The sequence below is a fragment of the Sceloporus undulatus genome, chromosome 6, assembly GCF_019175285.1.
Source record: "Sceloporus undulatus isolate JIND9_A2432 ecotype Alabama chromosome 6, SceUnd_v1.1, whole genome shotgun sequence".
NCBI lineage: Eukaryota > Metazoa > Chordata > Lepidosauria > Squamata > Phrynosomatidae > Sceloporus > Sceloporus undulatus.
Genome location: NC_056527.1, coordinates 132,617,492 through 132,644,656, shown reverse-complemented (window position 1 = coordinate 132,644,656; position 27,165 = coordinate 132,617,492). Strand labels below are relative to the sequence as shown.

General features: G+C 42.3%; 1 protein-coding gene across 1 annotated transcript; it reads left to right on the top strand.

Moving 5' to 3' along the window:
* Positions 1–3: 3 nt before the first annotated feature.
* Positions 4–27,165, top strand: TTC12 (tetratricopeptide repeat domain 12). Its single transcript, XM_042477425.1, has 21 exons — positions 4–64; positions 5,302–5,450; positions 7,452–7,485; positions 8,564–8,641; positions 8,836–8,957; positions 9,244–9,303; positions 12,459–12,530; positions 13,295–13,355; positions 13,564–13,752; positions 14,209–14,278; positions 15,948–16,036; positions 17,176–17,344; positions 19,331–19,423; positions 19,743–19,806; positions 20,688–20,822; positions 21,649–21,753; positions 22,145–22,213; positions 23,071–23,172; positions 24,198–24,297; positions 25,402–25,627; positions 26,985–27,165. The coding sequence occupies exons 1-21, from the start codon at positions 4–6 to the stop codon at positions 27,055–27,057; spliced, it is 2,121 nt and encodes a 706-aa protein (XP_042333359.1). The 3' UTR covers positions 27,058–27,165.

The following is a 27,165-nucleotide window of genomic DNA, read 5'->3' as shown; positions in this document are numbered from 1 at the left end:
AAGATGTCTAAGCAGCAAGAGGAGCGGGATTTGCAGAAGTTCCTTCAGGACGTGGATGAAGTCAGTAAGTAGATCATAAGTACGTTTAAGCTGAGGCATACTTCAGCTGAGCATCTTCCATAGGGCCACCCACTGCTATTCCAAAGACTGCAAGCACCTCATTTACATTTAAGGTGCAATTATTGCAAGATGCAAATCCAGAGAAGCATCGTTCCCACTGCACTCCAGTAAACCCAAAGAGACAGAAATAGCTGCCACGCCAAAACTGTTAGGAGCAGCTGTAAGTATACTTAGTTGGTATGGCCTCAAACCAGCTGTTCAAATTCTTGTTAGACATGGCGCTTAACTTGCATAGGTTGCAACTCCACAAATGTTATCCAAAAGAGTTTATCACACAAAGGAGATCAGGAGTTTATCCCGTGAATATCCCCCCAAAAAACCGTGAAACAATTTCACATGACGTCTCACAAAACCCGCCATTAAAATGGTCACAAAGAAGCATTAACACACAGATTTTTACTTCCGATGTTTCAGCGACAATGCATTTCCGACATCACTTTATTTGCACAATTGCGTGTGATACTCATATGCACAGTTACTTGCTGTTTTCACTTTGTGGGATGTATTAAATACGCTTTAATCTCTCTTTAATGCCATAATCAGTCCCAGTGTGATAAACTCCATAGGACGGTAATAATTTTGTCTTTATTCGTTTCATTTTATTTTTCAGTTGCTTTTATATCCTGCCCCCCCCCCCCCCCCCCAGCTCACAATACAAGTATCCCTTGCTGTGAAACAAGGCAATTGGATCGACAAGGATCCTTTGTTTGAATTTGGTGATGGCGTGAGATAAGGACTGGAATGAGGCAACGTGTTCGGAATTTGAGCCTGGGTCTGTCCTATCACAAGAGGCTACCTTAGGCCAAACTCCTCCTGCATCTTGCCATGGAGGGTCTGACCGTTTTCCAAGCCCCTGCTCAGGTCCCTAGCAGCTGTGCCAGTTATCTTCCCCAAAAAGGTTTTGTGGGGTAAAAGCATGTATTTGACTAAAGAGTCCTATTTGTCCTTTGGCGCCAGAAAAATCTCGATGAGTAGAAAGCCTTTAGAAAGTCACCGTGGCATAACACTTTGGGCATTGGACTTTGACTCTGAAGACCAGGGTTCGAATTATGGCTCAGATGTGTAAACCCACTGGGTGACCTTGGGCAAGTCACACACTCTCAGCCTCAGAGGCTGGCAATGGCAAAACCCCTCTGAAAACACTTGCCAAGAAAACCCCATGATATTCCATGATATCGCCTTACGGTCGCCATAGGTCAAAAATGACTTGAAAGGCACACAATGACAACAACAACAGAAAGCCTTTACCTGGCCACTGAAAGATACTGTCATGGATCATTATCAGGCCCAACATTAAGCTATGTAGGAAGGAGGTCTTGGAAACAGGAAGGATTTGTAAAAGAAAAACAACAGCAAATGATTTATTAGAATGACTTATTAGCACATGATTTATTAGAACGTTGCTTTGTTCTAATACGATGGTGCAGAGGTAGAGGAATAAATGCTCAGATATTTGATCAGAAGAAAACAGACATTTGCAGCTGCATTGGAAAAGTTTTGCCATCACCAATCCTTTGATTTGTTTGTTTTCTCTTTTGTAAAATTGCCTTAAAAACTGATATGAGCAAATGCTCTCCCAGCTATCAATAATTTTAAAAGCTTTCTGGGCATCTTGACAGTTATTTTCATCTGAAAAGTTGGGTGAAAACTCTTTTCTGCAAATAAATTAATGTTTTCAGGCTCAAAGACTCTTTGAAGTAGGTACTGTAATCCTGAAACCTGGGAGCTGGCAAAACTACAGCGCTGTTAAAAATGGAAGAGGAAACAGTGGTTAGAACAAACAGTATAGTAAGACAATAAAGAACCCACAGCATCCCTCCCTAAATCAAATACATACACTGATAGATCTGTACCAGAAATGTAGGTCTGAGCCATCATACCATCTAGAAGATTTACTATCCTCTTGCCTAAAATGGCAAAATATGCCTATCGTCCTTTGGAATCCGTGTTGTTCCAATATTATAAAAAGTGTGCATCTTTTACATGGTTTATATGCTGTCTCAGCTCCTGTAATACTATCCATTTTGTCTGGTCTTTGATTGATCGTGCCCAGTGCACTTTCATACCTAATCTCCATCTTTGCAATATAGGCCTGTTACAGACTGCCAAAATAAAGCTGCTTCGGGTCTCTTTGGAGATATGCTATTTAAATGATGCATGCATACTAAGAATCCGGAAGCTGCACCAAAGCTACACTCCACTGCTTAGGAATGGAGTGTGGCTTTGGCGCGACCTCCGGACTCTTAGGACCCATGCACCATTTAAATAGCATAATTCCAAAGAGATCCGAAGCAGCTTTATTTCGACAGTCTGTAACAGGCCATAGGGAACATTGTATTTTGTTCTTTTTCTTTTTCTCCTCCTTCTGATGGACCTGAATGGAGGTTTTATATTTCCAGAGGGAACAACCTTCCCTCCCCAAGCTCTGTGCTTTGTACCAGGATGCTGAATGGTACTTTGGGATCATTTGAACACTTATCACCATTATATATTGGTAATCCAGTTGAATGTCTACTCCAACTTCCTCTCTCTATTTTTATTTTTGGTGAGAGGATTGTGGAGAGAAAGAGTCTAAGATTACTCCCATTAATCAACTATTAGCAAATATTTTACAAGGATAAACCAAATGCACCAAAAGTACTCATCATTTGAGTAGCCTGCTTGTGTTTGGTAGCACAGGCGAGTAGATACATGTTATTTAATAAATGGATAAGTATAGATCCTCATGCTTTTTCCCCTTCTAGTGCCGTTTTGACTTTTCACTCCAAACATCAGATTGAAAAGGGCTTTCAATTTCCAGTATGTAATTTGAAGATACATACTTAAAGAAAAAGCAACAGTAATTTCCCCCTCTCTTGAGGCTGAGGACGGCTGCAGGCTTAACAATAGCTACAAAACACGTTTTATCCTCTTTACATATTTTCACAGGTATTGGCGTCTCTAGTAGGCCTGGAAGCATAGAGGAGGGAAAATGTGCAGTGAACACCTAACAAGTGAAACGTGTATTTCCAGGCTTGTAACCAAGTCCAAAAACAGACTATTGGGTTAGATCCTGAACCTCACGTGTTTAAAGTAGGCCCATTGGTCCAGTCCATTCAGTGTAGCTAAAATGAATTGTTCCCTCTGCCCTGATGCAGTTATGTAGAGGAAGATATATACCGGCAAATAAGTAAATAAAAATGCATTAGGTCCTCCATATATATATATAGGATCCATCCCCATTCTCTGAATAGAGTGCTAAAAGGTGATAGCTTAGTCCATCCTGAGAGCACCAAAAAGAAGCATGGATCCCCTCTATTCTCTCTTCCATCCTGCCTTTAGGATGAGCACAAACAGTTATGCCTGGCAGAATTTCTCTGGCATCGTTTTCCTTTGCATCGTCCTTTACATCCTTTGTTACATGCCCCTAAGTTAAACCCTCAACTTATCCATGGGTCTTATCAAAATCCATAATTTTGGCCCTTAAACCTGCCCTTGACTTATACATGAGATCGACTTATATAGTCGGGTATAGACAGTAAATGCTATTTGCGATTGCTATTTGCACGAATGGTGTTTTGGGATCTGGGTGTTAGATGTATAGTGAAATCGACGGCAGCTCATGGGAGAAGGACAAAAGAAAAGGAGCAATTGCAGGCCATCTCTATGTTATACAGCACTTGCTAGCAACTTGCTAGGTTTGAGTTCCTCTGCCGTCTGTTTGGCCTGCAAGGTATAGTAGAGAGAGGGGTTGGATAGGTCATAAGGAGAGATGATGAGCAGTTTGTTGCTGCTTGTTCAGGCATGGCTCTTTCAACAGTATAGAAGTCATTTCCTTCCACCTCCCTCACATCCATTGTTGGTTTAAATTGACTTTCTAATTCACTCCTTGGAGAACTCTCAATTATTGCTTGGGTCAGCCATTTTCCTACGAACACCAGCACAACAAAGCCAGAACGACGGGGAGAGAAGGGATCCAAAGCAGCAAATCTGTTTCACAGAGATAGATTGCTGAGTTTGAAATTAAATGTACCATAAGTCTAGTTGTACTGCCTTAGAAGGAAAAGAAACATTTCTTCCCTTTTCTGTACTCTGGGATGTTTGGGGGCTGATGTTCATCCTTCCAAATTCTGGTAAAGCCCCCAGATTAGATCTGAGCCGGGCAATTTGTCTGACATTGCAGTTCACACACACACACACACACACACACACACACACACTGAGCAAGTGGGCAGCAACTGGTTTGCATATTTGAGACCTATGCAGTGAATATGATTTCCATCTCATTCTCTTGAGCCTGTTGGCTGCCAAACCACAGTTGATGGATGAGTTACTCCTGACTCTTAAGTCCTTGAAAGTTTGTTGTTAAAGATACCAAATCTGCTTTGGAAGCATATGGGGCTTTTAAATATATATATTTTTAATGTTGTTAGTACTGACATCTTTCTCCCCTCTTTTTTGTTATTGCAATTTTAAATATATATTTAGAGCCATAAGGAGTAGGAAAAGAGTAGCATCCGGCTGTGTTTCGGCCACTGGATGCACAGAGAAGAATGGAAGGTCCAAGAGGATGCCTAGTTCTTTAGCCATGCTAAAGTTTAGCCTTCGAATGTGGGATTCACCTAGGCCCCTTTTCCTAATACCAAACTCTTTCCAAAGCAGCCTTGTTTCAGGGCCAGGCATATCTTGCAAAGAAGGGCTTCCTATCTCACAGATATGCCAATATCCCAAAAATCTTGCTTGGGTCAATTTTCTGGTTTCCTCCATGTTCTGAGACCAGTCCGGAGACAACCAAAGAAATGACATTTTGTTCCCTTATTCTGGCATACTCTCTGCTTGAACAAACCCACCGACTGCCAAACTTGATTCGCCAGGCAAAGACCTTTTATTCTCTCCAGCCGTCAACCCTACAATTGGAATACCTTTTTTTATCTTCTTGCTGTGCTTTTTATGTTCTTATGTTTTTTATTATCCTCCTGCTCTTGTTTATTGACTTATTTGTTGTCTTATTAGTTCTGGGCTTGTTAGCTGCTCAGAAAGCTGTATGGCGAAGCTGTGGGATATACATTTCTAAGACAGTTAGATGGAGAACCATAAAATAAGCTCCATGAGTCACATGGCTCAGGGCAAGAGCTGACTCCCAATTTGGTCTTGAAGACTTTTCCGTTCCAGTGATCTGTTTATCTTTCCTATGATTTCCAGCCAACTTGATTCAAGGCCTGAACTCCACAGACCCTTCTGTTCAGGAGAAAGCCATCACAGATACAGAGAAAAGGATCAAGTCCACTCAGATCAAAGATGAGAAAAAGAAGCCCCAGGTGGACAGGACAGTCATCAGCGCACCAACACCGGTAAATGCCCTCTTTTTGCCACTTTTCTCTCCAAACCCTCCTGCTTTTCTGGGAAGCCGCTGGGGGATTTGAGCAAATTGGAGTCCTGTCTTTTAGGGATTATGTAGCAAACCTGGCGAAGCATCTAATTGCAGGCTGCCACTTGTATCTGCTGTCAGTCTCCTCTCTGGCCTGCATGGAAGCATCGTTTGTAAGTTTTGCTCCATGGCGATAATTGCTGTATCGTTCTTCCAGGGTCCTTTCAATCTCCATAAAATTGTGAAACGTGGGACCATTGTGTGAAAACAGTGTTTTTTCACTTGGACTTAAAAGACATATCCATTTTATTCTCAAAGCCTTTCTCTGCTGTTGGAGTGCTATCCTATTTTGCTTTGTCCTCGTTCGGTCATATTGTTGTTTGCAAACAGTTTAGCCTTTTCCAATCCTTTCCAGGTTCACAGCTGACAGTCATTGTCACCACATTTGGGTGGTAGAATCTCACCAGGACTCCATTGGTTCTCAACCTTTGGTTTTCCACATGTTTTAGATATTAACATCCAGATCTGTTTGCCATCTTAACTTGGGCTTCTGTCCAAAATGATCTGCAGAACCAAAGGTTGAGAAGCACTGAATTATATCATTTTGGACTGCGGGCATAGGGTGCAATATTTCATTCTCTCTCATTGTTTAAAAAGAGAAGAAAGGAAAAGCATAAGTAGAAAATTAGAACAAAGGAACAAAGGATTGGTTTAACTCGCTCCCTCCTTTTTAAAGCTTGTTTAGATGGTGATATTTGGAAGGTGTGATTTGAGAAGAGGGGTTGAAACATATATTGTTCCCATCACTTAGTAAAACTTTTGAATACATTAATTGTAAGATACCTGGAGTCCTTTTTGGAAACAGAATCGATCAAATGTTGATAATAAAATCCTATACCTGATCTGTTCCATCTCCATCTGTGGGAGACTTGTTTGTCCAAGTACTCCTCCTACATAGTTATATGTGGAGATGGATATGAGAGACCAACTGAAGATCTTTAGATATACCAACCAGCCTGCCTGCCCTGAGCTAGAAAATGTGGTTTTGAACATTTCAGTATCCTCCACCCCAAATGGACAGCAGTCACGATCCCCTTAGATCATTTGGGCTGAAAAATATTTCCCTGTGCCTTGCACACTCTGAATCTGGTCTATGGGATTAGGGGCTGGGATCTGGGAATTGTTTATGGTAACCCCATTGCCATGGTCAGGCAAAGCTTAGATGGGCAGCAACTGCTTCCATCTTCAGAACTGGGGAAACTTTTAAGTTGGTCAATGTCTGGAGATTCCAGAAAATTCTCAGGGAGTTTCCAGTGATCATTTTTATGGAATTTGAACTGATCTGTTCTTCATGGATGGACCTCCACCTCAAAACCCAGCCTTCTCTAACCTGCTGTCCTACCAGATGTGCTGGAGTGCAGCTCCCACCATCCCCAGGAGAACTTGTAGTCCAGTACATCTGCAGAGCTCTGGCTTCCCTAAATATTTTTATCCCCAAAGGTGGGAGGTTTGGTGTTTTGTTTTTGTTTTGTTTTTTTCTTAGAAGGGATTTAATTGTGAAATGTACAGCAGCCTGCCATTATTCCTGCCCAAGGTGTCAACCCACGGTTGCAATTTGCCCAGTTGAAGTGTCTTCCAGAATCCTTTTGCCAAAATTGATTTTTGGATCCTAAGCCCTGCATTATTATTTTTGTTTGTTTGTTTTCTTTCTTCCTGCGGCTTTTTAAAGCTATTGACTGAATTAATTTTGACAGCTTTGGAAACACCATTCATCTTTTTGAGGTTTAGGTTATTATGGAGACATGTTTTAAGTGGTTTTGAAAAATGAGTCTAATGCATTTTTCTCGTGGCTCCCCCCCCCCATAGCCCAGGTTCCTTCAAAAAACAAAGTTGAACTGAATGTTACATGACACCTTTTTTTTGCCAGAACTTCCAATTAACTTCTTGCTTTGACTCCCACCCTACCCCTGCCTCCCTATTTTAGGATTTTCCAAATCACGAGGAAAGTATGGATCCAGGTAAGAGGCTGGATAGATCTTTCAGGTGTACTTGCAACCAGAGTGTCACACAAATCTTTGTGATACAGAGGTTGAAGAAATGGTATCTATATGGGTTGTAAGCATCCCTGAGCACAGTTTTTCCAGCTGTTGCATGTACATTTCTGTCCATATACAGTCCCAGGAAGCAAGATCCCAGTTTCCCCTGCTGTTTTCATTTGTTAGGTAAGAGAAGCTCGAAATAAAAGGAGGAGATTATGGCCTGTTACAGACTGCCAAAATAAAGCTGCTTCGGGTCTCTTTGCATGTATGCTGTTTATATGATGCATGCATCCTAAGAATCCGGAAGCTGCACCAAAGCTGCACTCCAGTGCTTAGGAATGGAGTGTGGCTTTGGTGCGACCTGTGGACTCTTAGGACCCATGCATCATTTAAATAGCATACCTCCAAAGAGACTTGAAGCAGCTTTATTTTGGCAGTCTGTAACAGGCCATTGTTTCTACATTAACACCTCTTGTAAGGAAGGAGCTTTGTGGTGGTGGCAAATCAGAGCCCTATGCCCATCTTCATGGGTTGAAGTTAGAGGATGCTGGTTTGGTCTTAGGATCTTCTTGATAGGCCTTCTTTAGCTCCACGTTTCTGAGCCTCCTGTATTTAGATAACAGACTGAAGCAAAATTTATCTCTTTTAGTTCAGCGACATCTTATACCATTGGAGCCATTCTTTTCTTTTCAATTCCAAAATCAGAAATGGATTGCATCGTCTTCATAGCCACCCCAATTAACTCACATTTTCATTGTACTGGAAAATGCAAGTCAGCATATTCTAATTGCTCCATTGTCCAGAAATTAGAAAGCTCCAGTACCTTGGAAATGTAACTTTGTTCAAAGTCAGTGATTAAGTTCACCATCAGTGCTATGAGTAAATGGAAACGTATTATCCCTGTTCTGATTTGGCGCCACATTAATGAAATAGCCCCCTTTAGATTTCCATTTCACATCTCAGAATAGTCTTTGCTGTGCAATTTGATATAAAAAGGAAAAAAAGAGAACGATCAAACTCTTTTCTTTTGATTGAACTTCCATCTCTTGACTTTTAGATAGCTTCATGGCTGCTTTAGAAAAAGATGCTGAAGAGCGAGCAAGGAAAAGGAAAGAAAATGAAGCCTTAGCAAATGGTAAGGATTGGGCAGCGAGGGTGGGAGAAAATAAAAAACAGACATACTGGGATTTAATATCGGTATCTAATGTCAAGATCTACTAATGTCAGTCTCTAACTAATAGTTAGAGACTCTCTGCCCTAATTATTGTGGAATATTGGGAATCAGTGTATGTCTCTTCAGCCTCTGCTCTGCTATTATAATCTCTGCAGCACTCAAAGTAAAAGGGAATGATGCTTTCAGCAAAGGAGACTATGAAGTGGCCATTGAGAGGTACACAGAAGGTCTAAAGATGCAGAAGGACATGTCTATGCTGTATACCAACAGAGCACAGGTCAGCCTGGGCCTCCCAGTATCTGTTTTCTTTTCAGTGCAAAACTGTGGTGGTCTCCAACTGGTGTAGCCACCATCATCTGATGCCAGTGAGGAGCAGTTGTCAAAGGCTTCACCCAAGCCAATGTCCATGGCCTTTCCTGAAGGTCGAGGCTTAATGCTTTTAATTAATTGGAGTTGAGATCAGTTGAATGCTTTGAGCAAGGAAAGCTGCACAGAAATGCCTTGCCTTTTCATTATCATCACAGCTTAAGCTTATATATCTGTGCTGTCCCATTTCATTTCAGGCTTACATCAAGTTGCAGAAGTATGACAAAGCCATCAGTGATTGTGACTGGGCTTTAAGGGTAAGAGCTTCCTACATTTCTGTCAAAAGTGGGAGAGTAAGGAGCCCTTCATGGCAAGGATAGTTTTGAGGTATTCCAGAGGTTCAAAGGGAAGATCTTTTGCTTTTCCAGACTTCTCTGCTTCACCGCCTTTGCACATCTCCCTTCCTTTTTATGACATGACAGATGGCAAAATGGTCCATGTGGTTAATGGCAGGCATTTGAATCTGGAATGACTTCCCTACAAGTCCAGCCTCCGATATGGACTCATAGCAAGTCACTTACACTCTTTCATCCCTATTATATGAAATGAACATCTTGTAGTGTCCAAATATGTTTCAGGTTCAAGGGCATTCCTATCCATGTTTACTCAGAAATAAGTCCCACTTGGTTCAGTGTGGCATACTCCCTGATAAGTGTGTTTAGGATTGCCACCTAAAGTGCTTTGCAAATTAAAGGTGTCCAACCAGTTGTGAGTAATGTATTCAAATTAAATGCATTTTCTAGAGATATTGAAATAACTTCCTTGACATAATTTCTGTCTTTTGATTAAAAACATAACAGAAATGATAGGTACTGTGGGGAAGAAAGATTAACATTTTTGCTAATACACCATGGAACTAATCTCACAGCTTCTCATTTCTTTGAATTCAAATATTTAATTAAAGATGGATGTAATTAATGATAAATTAATTACTTTTCAGCACCTCCTGAGATCTGTGTCAACACCTAAACTTAATATTCTAGTTCAGTTCGCTCAACCTATGCGGCATTCACTTGACACCCAGAACGAGAAATGCGCTGAATCAATGTTGCATTCTAAGTGATTTTTAAAATCCCAATTTCCATTAAAGCAGTGCATTTTTGAAAAACCTTAATGGTGTCTGCTCAGATGTATCAGGATACTCATGTTCTTACGGCACTTGATTGTTTGTTTCGAAAGAAGAAGTCATTAGAATTTCATCCAGTAAAGGCATTCTTCCACATGTGGTTAGATATTCACTCCACTGAGGATTCCCAAGGTAGCATCTTATGTTCCTAGTGGTGCTTGTTATGTGTCTCCACATTGACTCCAACTTATGGCAACCCCGTTTTCTTGGCAAGATATCTTCAAAGGGCATTTGCTATTGCCTTCCTCTGTGGTTAAATGAAATGTGACTTGCCCAGTGGGTTTACATGATCAAGCAGGGATTTGAACCTGGTCTCTCGGAATCCTAATCCAACACTCAGACCACTACGCTCATGTTGCATTACCCAGAGATGACTGGAAAACTCCTGTCTTGGCTTCCCAGAGATCATTGGTTCCTCCAATCTTTCATCTTGGGGTTCTGCTTTCACAGAGCTGGAAGAGAAGGTCTAAAAGGAAGAGTCTTTTTCTCAGTGTTATATAGCTGGGAAAGAAAGATGACTTTCCCTGTTAGCAGTTTTGTTTGTTTGAACCTCACAAATACTGATAGCCTATAGCCACACATAGATTCTCGCTTTAGCATTCTAGTCCACCACCCGTTTGGTGAAACTGGATTCCTTCAGGCCAGCTGTAGGGAAAACAAAGGAGAAAGAGATGATTTTTTGAATTTTCTCTCCCCAAAGCTAAGAAGACAGGGAACTATTTTGCATTGTTTCCAGTTCTTACAAGAGAGGCTGCCTCATTGCTTTCTCCTTTTGCTCAAAGAGAGGTGAAGCGTCTTACTAACCCACAATTAAAGCACTTTTCCCTCTATATCATAGGCTGTTGTGTGGTTTTGGCTAGGCAACAGTTCTTTCAAAACTTTGCATTTTATCTGGCGGTGCCATTCCCCAGCTTCATGTCTCTATTGTTGTTAATTGCCATCCAGCTGGCTTTGACTTGTGGTGTCCCATGAATGAGAGGCCCACAATATTGTGTCTCCTTCCTTTTTATTCTTTTCCCCAGAGATATCTTCACTGTTTCCAAGTTCCGACACTAGGATTTTACACATATACACACATACCCTTCCAGGCTATACTAGTTTGGGCATTGTGGACTCTTGGGCTAAGCACTTCCCAAAGTCATTAGCAGCACTTTGCATTGCCCAACTTGTCATCTGACAGTGAGTGAAATGTTTTGTTGACCTGTCCTCCCATTATCATTTGCAGCCAAGAGCTCTTTTGGGCTTCCAGGATAGATGGTGCGATGCCAGTCATTTTGCTCTGAGATGAGCAGAAAGAGTGATGTTTGCTTAGGAGCAGAAGTCTTGAAAGCTTTCTGAAAGATTGTTTCCCTGTCACTTGTCATGCCATAAGTGCCATTGATTTAGGCGGCCACGCTAGACAGTGGGCCAGCTACAATGCCATAAAACTACAGCCTTTCCAGAAGTCTAATGGGAACCTGCCAGCATAAACAATGGCCTCATTTCAGTATAATTTCACCTGGATGGCTGAGTGGTGCTTTAGATGTCCTGAGAAGAGACATACGTAGAGAACAGAGCAATCTGTATTGACTTCACTTCTTGTAACTCTAAGAGAAGCATCGCCGCCTTCTAATTCCAAAGCTGCTGTACAAGTTCACCATTTTGTTACTGGTGGGGCCCTCAAACTTTGGGGAAAGTGTAGCGCTAGACTATTACTGCCAATAGCACTTGGATTTCAGCCATCCTGATGCATTTTCAAATGAAGAGAGCGAGGGCTGGCAGAATGTAACCCTCTAGGTGTTGTTGGACTGCAATTCCCTGGCTATACTAGGGCCTTGTAGGCACTGGTCAGGATACTCCAGGAGTAGCCCAGGTTTCGAGCCATGCCTTGTCCAAATGGGATGATGTCAGAACAGGAGGGAACAAGGCCCTTCAACTTGTACAGACAAGGCCTAATACTCATGGGAGTTGAAGTCCAACCATATTTTAAGGGCTCTTGGAATCCTAATCCAACACTTAGTTTGCCCACACCTGGGCAGGAATGCAGTTTCCTAAAATCTGGAGGTGATTTGTCTTTGATATCTTGGGTGGTTGTTTGCAACACATCTTCAGGGGAGCAATAGGTTCTTGGTAAGAATGCAGAATATTGGTCTGACCCAGTGGGGCACTTTGTCTTTAAAAGGGGGAGCTAGTGGCAGTTCTCTAAAGTACGGAGCAAATACCAATTTGTAGCAATCGTGGTAGGGCTGTGCCACTGGTGGGAAACAGATATCTACACATTTTACTCAACAATTCTCTTTAATACAGTGTGATGAAAAATGCATCAAAGCTCTCTTCCACATGGGGAAAGCATACTTAGCCCAGAAGCAGTACAGCAAGGTAAGACCTGTATTGAATGTTTCAGCATTTGTGCCTATTCTTCTGTGCAAATGAGGATGCTCTCCATTCATTTAGACTCTATTAGAACTTCTAACCTTCAGCCTTGGATAGTTTCAAAGAATTCTATGCATGTTAGCACTGCTCACTTCTGTTTATTTTGTTGTGCTTCATTTCTAAAAATAAAATAAAATAATGAAAAGCAAACCGATCAAAGGAGCGTTTTTTTCAGAACTGTGGCAAGGGAGTAATGGGATAATTCTTCCCCCAAAACATCAGGTATCTCTTATCCTGGTAGTTGTAGGGGCCCCAGCTGTTGCAATTTGCACTTTTCAAAATGCACCATAGCATGGTCTTGTTTGGCCCTTAGCTATGGCCTAAAGGAAACACAGGAAGCCAGGAGGCCAGAATTTTTATTTAAATCACATGGAAACAATCCAATGCTCTGTAAGAGCCACTGGGGCTGCTGCCACACTGCAAAATTAATGCAGTTTGACAGTACTTTAACTATCATGGTGCCATCCTGCAGAATCTTGGGATTTGTAGTTTGTTGTGGCACCAGAGCTCTTTGACAGAGAAAGCTAAGTATCTCACCAAACTACAAATCCAAGCATTCCATAGCATTGAGCCATGTAGTTAAAGTGATGTTAAACTGCATTAATTCTGCAGTGGAGATGCAGCCCAAACCAAGTCTTTGCATGGTTGGTTTTTTTCTTTTCACACTCATTATTTGCTCCTACTCTAAAATCCTGTCTTGGTTCTTTTAGTCCAGAGAATGCTACCTGAAGATTTTAGAAATCGATCCCCAAAAAGAGAAGTTGTGTAAAGGTAAGGAACAGAGGATCCTTTACCCTTTTTGATACCGCTAACTTGTTACTGGCTGAAAGTCAAAATGGACTTCCTGAATTTGAACTGTGGCGTTTGTATCCTTGAGCACCCTTATGGAGGCACCACCATGTTAAATTGAATTCCATTTGCTTTTGCTATACATTCCGCAGTCCTCTTTATTTCTCTGTTTTATCACTTGGGCTTTCAGGTTGCATGAATGAAATAGACTTGGAGGAAAAAAGACAGCATGAGGAGCAGAGAGCCAAAGAGGAGTTTGAATCTGGAAAGTCTATGGCTGTGTCTGTGAGCCAGTTGCTGGAGAAACTCAGCATGCCTGATAAGGATGCCCTCTACTATGCGGGTGGGATTAGGCTCTTGACCAAAGCGATGCAAGATTGTGAGTAACTCCTATAATGAAGACTCCGGCAGGAGATAAATTGCCAGGCTTCACGGTATATAAACAGTGGGTCCTCAGATTTGAGAGGTGCTTAGTACACGTGATGTGGACTGTTGCTTGCTGATAGCCTCAAAGATCATGTTTTTTAGAGTGGGTGGTAGTTGTGTTAGTCTGTTGCAGGAAAAACTCTAGTGGCACCTTCAAGCCTAGCACATTGCTGTAAGCTTTCATGACAAATTTTGAATAACACTTATTAGTCTTTGAGGGGCCACAAATCGCTTCTCAGTTTCCCTTCTGAAGCTGTTGATACTTTGCAGGTTGTTCTGCTTCATTCTGTTTTTCTTGTCAAAACCCTGTGGCTCTAGCGATCTCATCTCTTAACACTGGGTTTTGAGTGAAGACGAGCCTGCCTTTCCCAATAAGTCTCTGATGTGCTTATCTCTGAATTTATTACAGGCACTGAGCAGACCTTATTTAGAATGAACAATGGGTTCAGTATCATCAATGACAACGAGGTCATCAGACGGTAAGGACTCCATCAGGAAAACAGTGGGGCGTTGCAGGACAAAGCGGGAGCAAGACTGTTGGCAAGAAACACAATCGCTTGTATGAAATTCAGATGGGCTGATCAGCCGATAGTCTAGCAGCCGCTTATGAAGTCTTCCTGACCTCTGTGTGTCCTCTGTACTCCTGTTCAAGGCTTAACCTTTTAAATTTCTGAAGCCTGGGGGAAAGAGCAGGCTAGAGAAACATCATAAAAAGGGTTTAGATGCAAAAGAGCTAAGGTTCTGCACTCGGCCAGATCCAAAAGGCTCAGATAACTTTCAGCCGATGTGCCTTTGCCAAAGGCAGCATATGGAAAGTTGCTTTATAGCAAGAGTGGAGTCAGACTCCCCTCTGTGCCTTTGATAGCATTGCTGAGAACTTTTTCTGGGTCTCTTTCATCTTTGGAATCAAGGGAGGGGATCTTCTTGCAGGACTGATACTTCCCTTGCATCCTGCTAGTTGCCTCCATTTGGCAAGTCTGCTAGTCCAGCCAAGCACTAGTTCTTAAGTGCCTTCACAGCTCCCTAAATCTGATGCCCAGAGGAGATCAAAGGTATTGCTTTACTGCTGATTTCATATCAATTCTTTGGGAAAGCAGATCAAGGGAAGAGATCGAGGAGTGTGTAAGTGGAAAATGTGTTTGTGAGGGGAAACCATCGCTACAAAAAAGTAACAGTAACTTCGTGAACACAAAGACTGCCCGTGGGAGCCAGTGAAAATGGCAGGGGTGGAAAAATGTCAAGACTCAGATGTGAGTCATTCAGAACTTCTCTTTGCTGTCAATTCCCTTCCAACTCTGTTCAGAACTCTGGATTTGGAAGATGAGATTCCCTGCACCCCAGAATATTTTTTCTCTTGAGCCTTGCCAAAATGGCTGATTTAAAATCCAATTAAATGCCTTTTGCAGCTTGGGGCCAAACTGCACCTGGCATTGGAGATCTGAGAACTGGAGATGGTGCAATTGCCCTCCTCTTCTTTTTGATCATCAAGCTTCATGCCCAGATGCTTGGACAATGAGAGAAAGGTGATGGCCAGAAGAATTTTAAATGCCCCCCTCCGCCAACTACTTACCTGATCTAATTTGCACCTCCTGCTCCCCCCAAAAAAACATTTTCTCACCTTGTAAAAACACACAGATATCACTAGATGTTTCCCCACAGAAAGGAAATAACAGTTGTTTGGAAAAGTGACAGATGATCAAAATTGGGAAAACCTCAAATGACTTTGAGAAAGGACTAATCACTTTCCATTCTCCTTATGATTTCTAAAGCCACACACAATCCCTCCTTTCAGCAACTCTTTTAAGCCTTTTTTCCTGCCAAAGGGGAAAATATTACTACATATCCACCAGTCTCATTAATGTGGCCCTTTGATGGACTTCCTCAGGAGTGAAAACTTTGCAACAGAGCATAGCTGAGTAAATAACACTGACTAGCTGAGCAGTGTCTGTTTTTCTCCACTGAATATCCAGCCTAAGAAAGCATCTTGCACAATTCAAAATCAAAAGCTGGCATCCATCAGTTCAAACCCCACTTGGTCTGAATAAAAAGCCATGTGTCACTTGTTCCGTGATTATTTGCTCAGTGGCATCAACATAGCTTCTGAGCTAGATGTTTTCTTGAATTTTAAAGAAACCATTTATGTTTTAGGGTCTTCCATGCCAAGAATAAATCACCTGCTGATGTGGAGCTGTCGCTTTCCATTCTCCTCTTATGGCAGGCCGTTTGCAAAGGGAACGGTAATCAACATAAATTGCTATTTATGTACTTCTAGTAAGACTTTGGCTGTTTTTCAGTATTGTTTTCAGTAAGTGTGGGTGATCATTGTGCCTAGACCTTGCTGCACGAAGTCAAATGCAATTACAGGGAGGGTGGTATGAGCTGCAGAACTATGGATTTATACAGAATCATCTTCTTGGGGTTGGTAGCACATCTACTTCCCTCCAGACTGTGCATATTAAACCTACTCTGGTGACTGAGCAGACAGACTCACTTTAGCTTGCCTGGCATATGTGCTTGGAATATTAGACAGAAGTTCTCCCCCTTTTCAGTTGAGAACGCTAGCAGTATAGCAAACGAATCCTCTCTTCATGCAAAGGTTCCAGCAGAGGTGGATTTTGCATTAGTTTACTGGGGGCTGTTGTGCTTTGTATCTTACATGGATCTGAAAACCTTCCACCTTAGATGCATGGGAGCACCACACTATCTTGGTATGGTTAAGCATCATTCCATTTCACATCATCTGTACTGCAGGTCTTTCTCCAGAGGCCTTTATCAGAAGTGAAATGGTATTCCATCAGAACGGGAGGGTATATCTTAGGGAGATGGATTTGTGAAAGGAAACTGAATAAGATGGTGCTCCTTAAACTATATGATCTGAGAGACCAGCAGTCCCCCTCACATTGTGCCAGAGATCAGCACCATATTTGTGCCCCTTGCCTGTGACTTTTCCTTTTTTATGGAGACTTATGTGGAGCAGCGGCAAATAACTTGCAGGCCAGCACTGATCCACAAACCAACACTTCTTGAGCATACAGTTGCCCAAATGAGGTTTAATTCACTCTTCTTTCATCTTCATCTCAAATAACATATGCTTGAAAGGTGCCACTAAATGAGCCATAAATTGCCTCTCATGCATGTATGAGATATAGGATTTGCCCTTTACAAACTAGCATGAATGATGGGGAGGTGAAAGGGAGCAAATGGAACATTTTTCCTTCCCATCACTCTGTTGGGCAGATCTCTCAAGTGGAAGAAGAGCAAGATTTGGGCAGCTGAGTGATTTTTGGAACACAGATATGTTTGCTGACAAGCATTTTCAGAGCAGCCAGTGTAGCCAACTGAAACTGTTGTGGTGTGTATGTGCTTTTCCCCCCAGAGGAGAACCAGCGCTTCCTTCTAACTCACCCTGATGTGAACTTGCAGCTTCCAACCCTGTTGCTTTCGGAGGTGCCTGAAATCCAAGAACAGTGCCTGGCCCTGCTGTCCCTCTATGCAGAGACAGAGAACGGGAGGAGCTTACTGGTCAGACACCTGGACACGACAAAGTAGAGTATTGTCTTTCTAAAGTTTGCATCAACAGCCAAAGGTGGGGTATGAATGAAATGACAACAGAGTGGGGTGCTTCTACCAGAATTGCTTCTTCCTCATTTCTTCCTTCATCCTACTGTGTACTCTTAAAAAAAAAAAATAACAACCCAAGAACTGCTCTGGAAAAGTGGGAAACCACCTGGAGTAGGTTTTAGGTGTCAGAGAGAGCTGCAGTGGGTGAAGGAAGAGTAGAAAATCCCCATTTTCTGTAGTGGTTGGATGCGAGAGTATACAACGGGATCTTGGTCTTGTAGCGGGAAGGTAACATGTTTCTTGCCCTAGTTTTTTCTTGCTTGTGTAGGCTGAAATGGTGCATCATTTTTCAAGTGCTGAGCTCCATTCAGTTGCCTTCAAGTGCTTACCTTTGGATTTGACCCCAAGGCTTATGTTTCACTCCTCCAGGGCTTGCTTGGCAGAGAAAAAATAACTGTTAATCCAGTCTTGCAGGCTGAGATAGCATACTGAAGGATCTTTAGGGAAGATAGGAAAGGGAGTACTGTTTTTTGCTTCCTCGGCTGCAGCACATCTGTCTGGACCTGGCAGCCTTGTTCTGGCGGCAGCAGAGCATTTAGAGGGAGGGATTGGGAATCTTTTCCCTGTTAAGGACCATACCTCCCAGGACAATGTGCCAGGAGGCAACCGAATTAAGCTCAGCATTTGAAAAATGATGCGCCATTTCAGCTGCAGACTGCAGTGGATGCGATTGAAGACAGTGATAGGAAGCTCCAGAAACGAAAGTGGCTAAGACCATCCTTGCTTCTTTACACTTTTCTTTTCCTTTTGACATTCTTCATTCTTCTCTGCCCAGCTGGCTGCTGCAGAACAAGCAGATCATGATTGCTAGAGGTATGAACTGATGGTTTGCCATGGGCCTTTGAAATCAAGTCAGTTAAGTTAAGGACTGCAGGGCGATCATGCCTGATTTGTAGGCAAGCTAAAACCAAACGACATATGTTTCTCCTTACTTTCTAGAGGAAAACATAGATAATTCCTTCTAGCTCCCCCCACCCCGCTGCCCTTCCAGCTACAGGTTTTCCAGTAACAAAAAATATCACCAGCAGCAAAGAACAGAAGCTGCCTCTGGGGAAAATGCAACCTAGTATAATTAAAATCAAATTACTTTGCCCTTATGTACTGAAAGCTTAGCCAACGGTAAAAAAAACAATACATTTCATTGAAGAAGTCTTACCTGGTGTTATGGTGGTTCCTTTAGCTGGGTTTTCTAATAGGAATTAATCCAAACCTATAGCTTTTGGACTAATCTCTATTAGGAAACCCACCTAATTTTTTCCCATATTTTCCCATAGCGAGGCTGTATAGAGCAGCGTTTTGCAAAAGGGGAGTATTAACTGAGGTGGAGATAGATAAGGTACATGTTGGGGTTAAAAATTCTCCTCTTGCAATTCAAGTTGATAGGGAATACCAAGCATGAGCCTTAAAGCCTCCCAGTGCAGAAGGAGACAAAACCACTGCAGCAGTTCTCATCCACCTGATAGGTGAGGCAAGTCTCCAGGTGTGTCACCTTGCAATTGAGATGGCTCTGAGGACCAAGAAACAAATGATGAACTGTCTCTTAATTCCCCATTAAAGGAATTATACTGGTGAGACAAAACCCCAGAAAGGAAAATTGGTCCATTCAGTAGGGATATGCTTTTTTTGTTTTGGAAGCCCAGTGCAGTACAGATAAGGCTAAGCAAAGCTGGAAGTTTCAGTGGGCTAGTAGGGCTCCTGAGAAAATGTAATACTTCACCCAGATGTTTTGGACTCCAGCTCCCAGAATTCCTGACAGTTGGACAAGTTGTCTGGGTCTTCTTGGAGTTGAAGTCCAACACACCCAGAGGACCAACGTTTGGGAACCATAGCTTTATACTCTCCCTAGATTTATTGTCATGACCATAGTTGCCTTCTCTCTGACCCAAGTTTTGTTTGCCCTTCTTTGCCAGGTGGCTGCAGCTCTTCATGTCTTTCATCAAGGTATCTGATAGCAGGGCTCGCTATGCCATGAACCTCCTGACCACCTTAATCGTAGAGGAGAAGTAAGTTGTGTTTTATAACTACCACACTCATCTGGATTAGGGTTTTATTAGTTAACTGAATACTGAGATGTATGGAAAAACTATAGGCAGTCTCCACAGGGAAAGTCTTTGGCCCTGTGTCAGAGAAGACAGTGCAGGTCTTTGAGAGAGTCGATGGACCTTTTTTTGCAAATTCTTGCAAGGCATTCAGCTCAGGGAAAAATGCCCCAAGATCTTGGGCAACTGATTGGAAAGAGTTGGGTTTGATGTATCCCTCCCTCTTGCCTCCGTTGAGAAGCAAGAGCCAAGCTCTAAAATCCCATCTTGTTTCTCTTAACAGGTTCAAAATGCAGTGTCGCATCAAGCTTTCCACGGAGGCTTTGCCGCTGTTCACACAGTTGCTGGTAGGAAAATCTCTCTCTTCCTGAATTTTGCTCCTGTTTCTATACTGAGGCTTTGCTTGAAGGGAGGAAATGTGCAACAGATGTTTTCTGCTGACAGTTTTGAATCCCCAGGTTAGTCAAACGGATTATGAAGGCAGCTGTGATAACGTTGATAATGATTTGAGTCTAAAATGAGCTGTGAAACTGGTTTTTCCTTGTTTTGCCTTAGCTTTATCCCGTTCTTGTCTAGAATTGCCCAAAGCTGTCCGCTTTGTAGGTGTTTGACTAGGGGATTCAATCTGTGGCAAATAACTACTTGAGAACAAAGAATAGAAATCAGTTCCTTACAGTTCAGCGATTTTCTTCTGTATAGCTTTTGGCATTGAACTGAAGACTCACCATGAATCCTGAATTCCTTTCTGTTTTCTTTCTTTGAACAAAACCTGTTCCTTGCTACTTTCAAAATACTAAATGATGTAAAAGAAAACAAACAACAACAAAAAAATTGCAGACAAGTAGTGTTTCTCTTGTCGATTGGAAGCAGTTTGTGGCTGGTGTTTCATGTCTTGGCAGAGCTTAAAGTTCCCCCATTACTTCTCAAGTTGAGTGACAAGGACATGGCATGGGATCATTGTCACAGCTAGATGCAGGCATCTCCTTCCACTTTCCATTCCAAAAATATGGTGCTGTTGGGCTGTCCCCATTTTTCCTGATGTTTCAGTGCTACTGCCTATCAGAGGCATGAAGTTTCTCCAGGAATGTATTTGGTCTAAAATGTTAAAGAAGGATTAGCTTTAGTTGGGGGAATTTCCTATAGGCAGCTGGTGAGTAATGTTTGTGGATATTGGCCAGCATTCCCAGTTCCCCAACAGACAACTTGTCCTCATTCTTGTTTCCAAAAGAGTTCAGTCAAGAAAGTGAATGAGTTGGCCCTTGCGCAGTGCATTGCTGTAATGGGAGACCTCTGCTCTGATGTGGTCATCCAGCTGCAGATGGCTGAAAGCTATGAATGTTGGCAGGCTTGTGTGAACTTTGTGGTGAGTAGACATCATGTGGCTAGGTCACCTTAGCAGCCTGCTCTCTTTTGGTCTCAGACCACTTTGTATCACTTTAGGCTGAATCTTTTTTCCGCTTTCACCTTTGTTCCTCCTGCTTTGTTGTCCTAGGCTGCATCTGCACTGCAGAAATAATCCAGTTTGATGCCACTTTAACTGCCATGGTTCAGTGTTGTGGAATTCTGGCAAATGTAGTTTGTTGTGGCACCAGAGTTCTCTGACAGGGAAGGCAAAACGTCTCACAGTACTACAATTCCTATGCAATTCTGTAGCACGGAGCCATGTCAATTAAAGTGGTGTCAGTCTGGATTATTGCTGCAGTGTGGATGCTGTCCTAGTTCCTCTAGATTTACAGCTGAATACAAAACTATTTGGGGCACTTAATAATAATCCATACCCAAACATTAAAATCTCAGAGAAAATTAGAAAAATCTGTGCTACTGTACAGAATGGATGGGAACGGCTGGCTTTCAACATCAACTTGTCATGACTACTTAACCATTCCTGTGCTGGGTGTTGGTTGTTTCCAAAAATAAAGTTATTTCCTCATGAAGAGAAATACACAACCTTACTTTGGGATGTGTGTATGTGGAAAGGATAGTTAATTTAAAAGGGAAACTTCATGAGGTATAAATCCTTTTCTAACAAACTGACATACCTTTAATAGTGTCACGCTCTCCAATTCCAGAGCTGCTGCACTGATACGACTTTGTGTATGTACATTAAATTGCCATTTAGCGGGTCAGACCATTGGTTCAACTAGCCCTTAATAGAAGATAAGAATCCATTATATTTTCTGCTCTTACAGGATGAATGCTGGGTGGAAAGCAAGGGCACTAGATACCCAGAGAGTCTATATGCAGTCCTTGGCTTAATGATGAATCTCTCTGTACAGCACAGTTTAGCCATTCAGGTACAGTATTGAGAGCCTCCCTCTTTCTATGTCCATTTCACAAAAACAGATCTGCATTTTAATACTTCTTGTGAATCTCCCCACTGCTGTGCAATTGTATAATCCCAAACAGGAGAAAGGGTATTAAACAGAGCAGAATGTATGGTTATTTCATCCTTCAGGTTGCTTGGTGTGATATTTAATGTGCCATTCCTTTAGTTCTTGCCACAAAACATATGGGGTTAGTTACACTGCAAACTAGCGACTGATTCATAATCACCCAGTGAGCTTTGTGGATGAGCAGTAATTTAAACCAAGATTTACCCAACCTAAGTATAGTTTTGTTGTTTTGTGACTAAGAACACTTACATACCCAAGTGGGCTGGCGTTCTGATCCTAGCTTTTGTTTCAGGAACTTGCTGAAGAAATAACTAGGATATGCATGTCCCTCCACAACAGCAAGGATGAAAGAATTGTGACAGTAAGTGCTACCTACTTAAAATGAAGATTATGATGTACAGTGGACCCTTGTTATACGCTGGGGTTTGGTTCCAAGATCCCCCGTGTATAACAAAATCCGTGTATGCTCAAGTCCCATTGAATATAATGACATAGCAAAATGGTGTCCCTTATAAAAAATGGAAAATCAAGGTAAATTTATACTTTTTTGGAACATTTTCAAACCATGTATGCTTGAATCCGTGTATAAAAAATCCGTGTATAAGAAGGATCGACTGTATATGAAACATAAATGAATGTTGCATTTAGACTTGGATCCCATCTCCATTATGTAGGTTTATGCAAATATGGGTATTCCAAAATCCAAAAAAATCTGAAATCCAAAGCATTTCTGGTATCAAGATTTTTGGATAAGGGAGAATCAACTTGTATTGTTTATAGATGTGCACAGTATTTCTAATAAAAACTTTCAGAGTTTGCAGCCATCTTTCTCGTTTCTTTTAGCCTGGGGGGGGGGGGTGGGTTGCACCTGCATGGGAAGATGATGTCTAAATACACAATGAGTAGATTTAGGAGGTCCCATCTTATGAGTTTAGTCATTAGAGGTCAGACTGTGTTCTGTCTCCAATTAATACTGGAAGCAAAGAAAAGTAACTGTTGTACAGCCATAATGAGTTTCCTTTCCGGATCATTAGTGCTATCCATTTGCTTGCAATTTTATATCCTATGCAACCTGTGGCCAGCAATGTATAAAAGCAAAGGTGTTGGACAGTTCAAGCCAAGGACCAAATTGAATAATTTGGTTTGAAAGAAGAGTCAACAGCTTCAAACCCCCCCCCCCCCAAAACACATACCCAAATCTATTTTCTTTTCATAAAGCGAGCAGTTGGGCTTCTAAGTCACATCGTCCCTGCAAGTCGATTGGCGCTGGAGGAGGCAATGAAGCAAGATGTGGTGAAGAAAATGATCAGACTTCTGAAGGTAATTTGCCAAGTTCATTTTTCTGTTGCACCCGCCCTGGGATTGTTGTTTGCAACGCCCTTGAAAGCTCTCTGTATAATGCATGAACATATATTAATCTGCCTCACACCAAATCAGATACAAACAGATTTTGGTGCCAAATGCACACTTTGCCTTGTTTGATTATACATGAACCAGGATTGCTTATGATGGATGCTCCTTATTTCTTCTTTTCTGGAAATGGTCACCTTTTAAGCTAAATTATACTGTCAGAGTATCCATCCAGCCAAGAATTCTTTGCCATTTTTTGTTTTAACAGACGATTAAGGCTGCCCCTCTAGAAGTAACTCAGTATTGACAAACCTGATTGGTAGTGACTTTCCAAAGTTGCCAGCTACCTGAGAACCTTTTAGCTAGAGATTTTGGGAACTTAAGCCTTTCTTAGTGAGCTGAGGACTTGGCTGCCTTCTGGCACAGCAATGGGGGACCCCCAGTCCATACAGAAATGCAGCATGTCAATGAATTTTGCTATATGGCATAACAGTCTTCATGGTTAATGAAAAGCTTGAAATTCTTAAATTTTTCAGGAGCAGAAAATGAATTTCCAGGGAATTGGATCACTCTGAGGCAGTAGCTGTTTTGATTAACAGCTGAAAATGGTCAGAGTATTCATGAACGCCAAAAGTCCCTTTTCCTATCCAGTGTACAGAAAAATCAGCCTTTTGATAGATGTATTCCCTTATCAGAAATTGAAGTACAAAAATATCTCTGAAAAAGTGTCATTAGAATGACAGGTTTATTCTAGGGGTGCCTGTGTCCCTGCTAAACATCACAGATTGTTGTAGTGCTGCAATTCTGTTATCAGGTTTTACCTGGGCACAGTTAGGAGTATGTTTAAAGCAGGAGGGAGAAGTATAACACTTATAACAAGTGTTGCATCCCCAGAAACTGTGGCCTTTTCTCTGGATCTCAGAGTCCCAGGAAACATAACTGCACTAGTTTAGAGTTGTTTGTTCTTTATCTGCATCTGTTTCTGATCACTCTAGGCTGGCGGAGAGACCATATCTGGCTATGCCTTGAAGACCCTTGCCGCTTGCGTCAGAAGCAGCCGACAGGCTCAGGAGCAGGTTGTAAAGTTAGATAAAAGTAAGTGCCAGTTTCTTTCAGTTAAGCTCCACAAGGTGTATCCTTATCTGTTTGCTGGATGAAACAGGAGTGGTAAATTGTGTCTCAAGCCTTGGAGAATTCAGGTAGATTTACAGAACTGTTTCCACTTTGTGTTGGCTTACCATGGCTCCAAAGCATTGCTGATGCCCACTGAAGTATGTACTGCTGTGCCTGTTTTTCTCAAGAAAGTAGTCCATGCACAGAACAAGCTTCATGTTGGAAGAGAAGGATCTGTATATGACAAATGCAAGTATCTCCCCTTGTCTTTGTTTCACAGCACAAGGGTCAAAATGGGGAACCATTTGTAGGGGAAGAGTGCATCTTTTGCAATGGGTAGGTATATTAGTTTTTTCACCATTAAAGCAAAAATTTTAGAATGTGGATGAAGATGATCCTCAAGGAGGTTAAATTCCCTTGGATTTATCTAAGTCTTCTGTCACATAATCAGGTGCTCTGAAATAAGACTTCCTTCCCTCTAAGCTATAAATCCATGTAGCTTAGATTCCTTCTTTGCTGCTGTGAATCGGTTTCTGCACAGCACTCAATAGCCCTGGCAATAGGTTCCTTAAAAAAAAAACCCAGCCCTCTAGGTTGGTTTGCAAAAAGGTTCCTTTAAGTAAGGGATAGAGAAAGTTCAGCTCACAAGGTTCATGTCCCTCCACCTATATTTATTGCATCCCAGTATGCCCCTGAACACCCTCCAGAGAGTGTGGGACAATTTTGCCACATTTATGGCTTCCCATTTTAAATCCAAGAGATGTCTTTTCCCCCTGCAACAGGACATAGCCCAGGACATTTGGGGACCCAAAGTTTTTCAGATCAACCATGCTCTAGATGATGGTTGAACATCAGGAAAGAACAGCTATGAAGAGATGGATGTCATTGCTTTCCTACTCACAGTTTAATCTGCATTTTTTTCTGGGCTCTACATCTGCAGGACCAAAGTGATCTTTCTGTCATACCTTTCCCAACAGCCATTGAGGTGTTTGGCACTGAGGGAAATGGATCTTTTTTTGACTGTTTTGCTGATGTTGGCTACAACAATGCTTTTGCCCCTCACCTTTCTTCTCTTTGTCTCTCCAGAATGTACCACATTGCTGAAACTCCTGCGCTCACAGAATGAAGTGGTGGCGGGAAACGCTGCCTTTTGCCTCGGGAAATGCCTCGAGGTTCCTGGAACAGCCACAAATATGCTAGACACGAATGTCGTGAAAATCCTCTTGAAAGTCACTGGGGGGGATGCCCAGAAGACTTCAGTGCAGGAGAATGCCGCCATTGCTTTAGGGAAGCTCTGCACAGCGGATGCCAGGCAGGTATTCTGGCAAGGACAGTACACAGTCCTGCTGGTTGGATGCTTAAGGGTGGCTGAGCTGATGAAGGGAACTGTTGTGTGGTGAATGATGTTTGCGGGTTGGGGGAGAGGGAGGAGGTTTAATATTCTGACCCCTTTCAGGCAGCTGATGAGATTGTAGTTCATCACCTCCTGGAGTTCCTTTGGAAATGTTGGGTAAACAAGGAAGTGCTCAGTCATGAGTACACATCTCTTGTCTTTTATTCCTGGAGGGTGCATTTTCTGGATGGGTCATGTCCTGGAAGATTTCACCCTCTGTCTTCATCCAGATGCACCTTTACTGACAAAATTCCCAAGTCTTTGCCGAGAGTCGGCTAGTACACTGAAGGCAAATGGCCATGTTCTTCTCTTTTTTCCTGCAAGTGACAAAACACCAGAGGCAAGGCTGCTCCTGACAAACCCACCCAAGGGCATGTTTGGTAGAGTGGCTGTGAAAGCAAGTTCTGTTGGGCCCAGTAAAAGTAAGGAAACCTTCATAGGAGTTGAGCTGTAAAGCTGTGCACCTGTGATCAAACTGACCTTCGGGACCAGCTATGGTCTGGTCTGTGTGAGGAAGCCATGGAGGTCCAAAGGGATGCCCTTTCCCCCCTTTATCTGACTTCTTGGATCTCTGTCTTTCCTGTAAAGAGGCTTGCCTCAGGAAATCAGCCTTGCACAAAGATGATCCAGCCACTGTGCCTGGAATCACATATAAAAATAAATGGAAACCATCCATGTTGGACCTAAAGCCATTTGGCATCTCCCCTCTAAGACTTACCCTTCTTAACATGGATGGTGCATTCTGCTTAAATTTGTTCTGATCATAGCCACCCAACAAGGAAGAGGGGCCCAGTTCCCGTTTCTGATTCTGTTTGTGTTTTTTGTTTTAGAAAAGTTTGGGACGGGGGAGCTGTTTAGATATGTGAGTGTGGTTTATGCAAGAGGAAAGCTACACAGTAATCTGCAACAAAAGTGGCATTACGCTGCACAGCAGTCGCACTAGTTTTCAAGAGCACTGAAGTAGGCTTTTGTGGGATATTGTGATCAGTTGCCAGGGGAGATGGAAACTCTTCTCCTTGGGCTTCTTGAATACGATGAAACTCCCGACCCTGCCAACCCCCCATCCCCTGCTCTATGCCTACAGTGGTTTTTAATCTTTCTTTAAGCAAAGCAAATAATAGCTCTTCTGTTTTGTTTGTTAGGCAGTCTATTGGCTACCAGATACAGGTTTCTTACGAACCTGCATCTCATCTCTTTGCCAAGTGAGCAATGCACAAATCCATCCTTGCCCTAGCAATTACCCCTCGCTTCACATTGCTGTTTTTTATGTTTACAGGCATACCAGTCGGTTGCGGGAGCTGAACGGGATGGCAATCCTCAACACTGCCATGAAGTATGTGCAGCAGTGATTTTTAAAGACTTCTTCCAATGTTCTGAAGAGTGTGGGCAGTGCTTACCATACCTCTGGTCAAGGCTGCCCTATCTTTTAAAATATAATAAAATAAAGATGATTAATA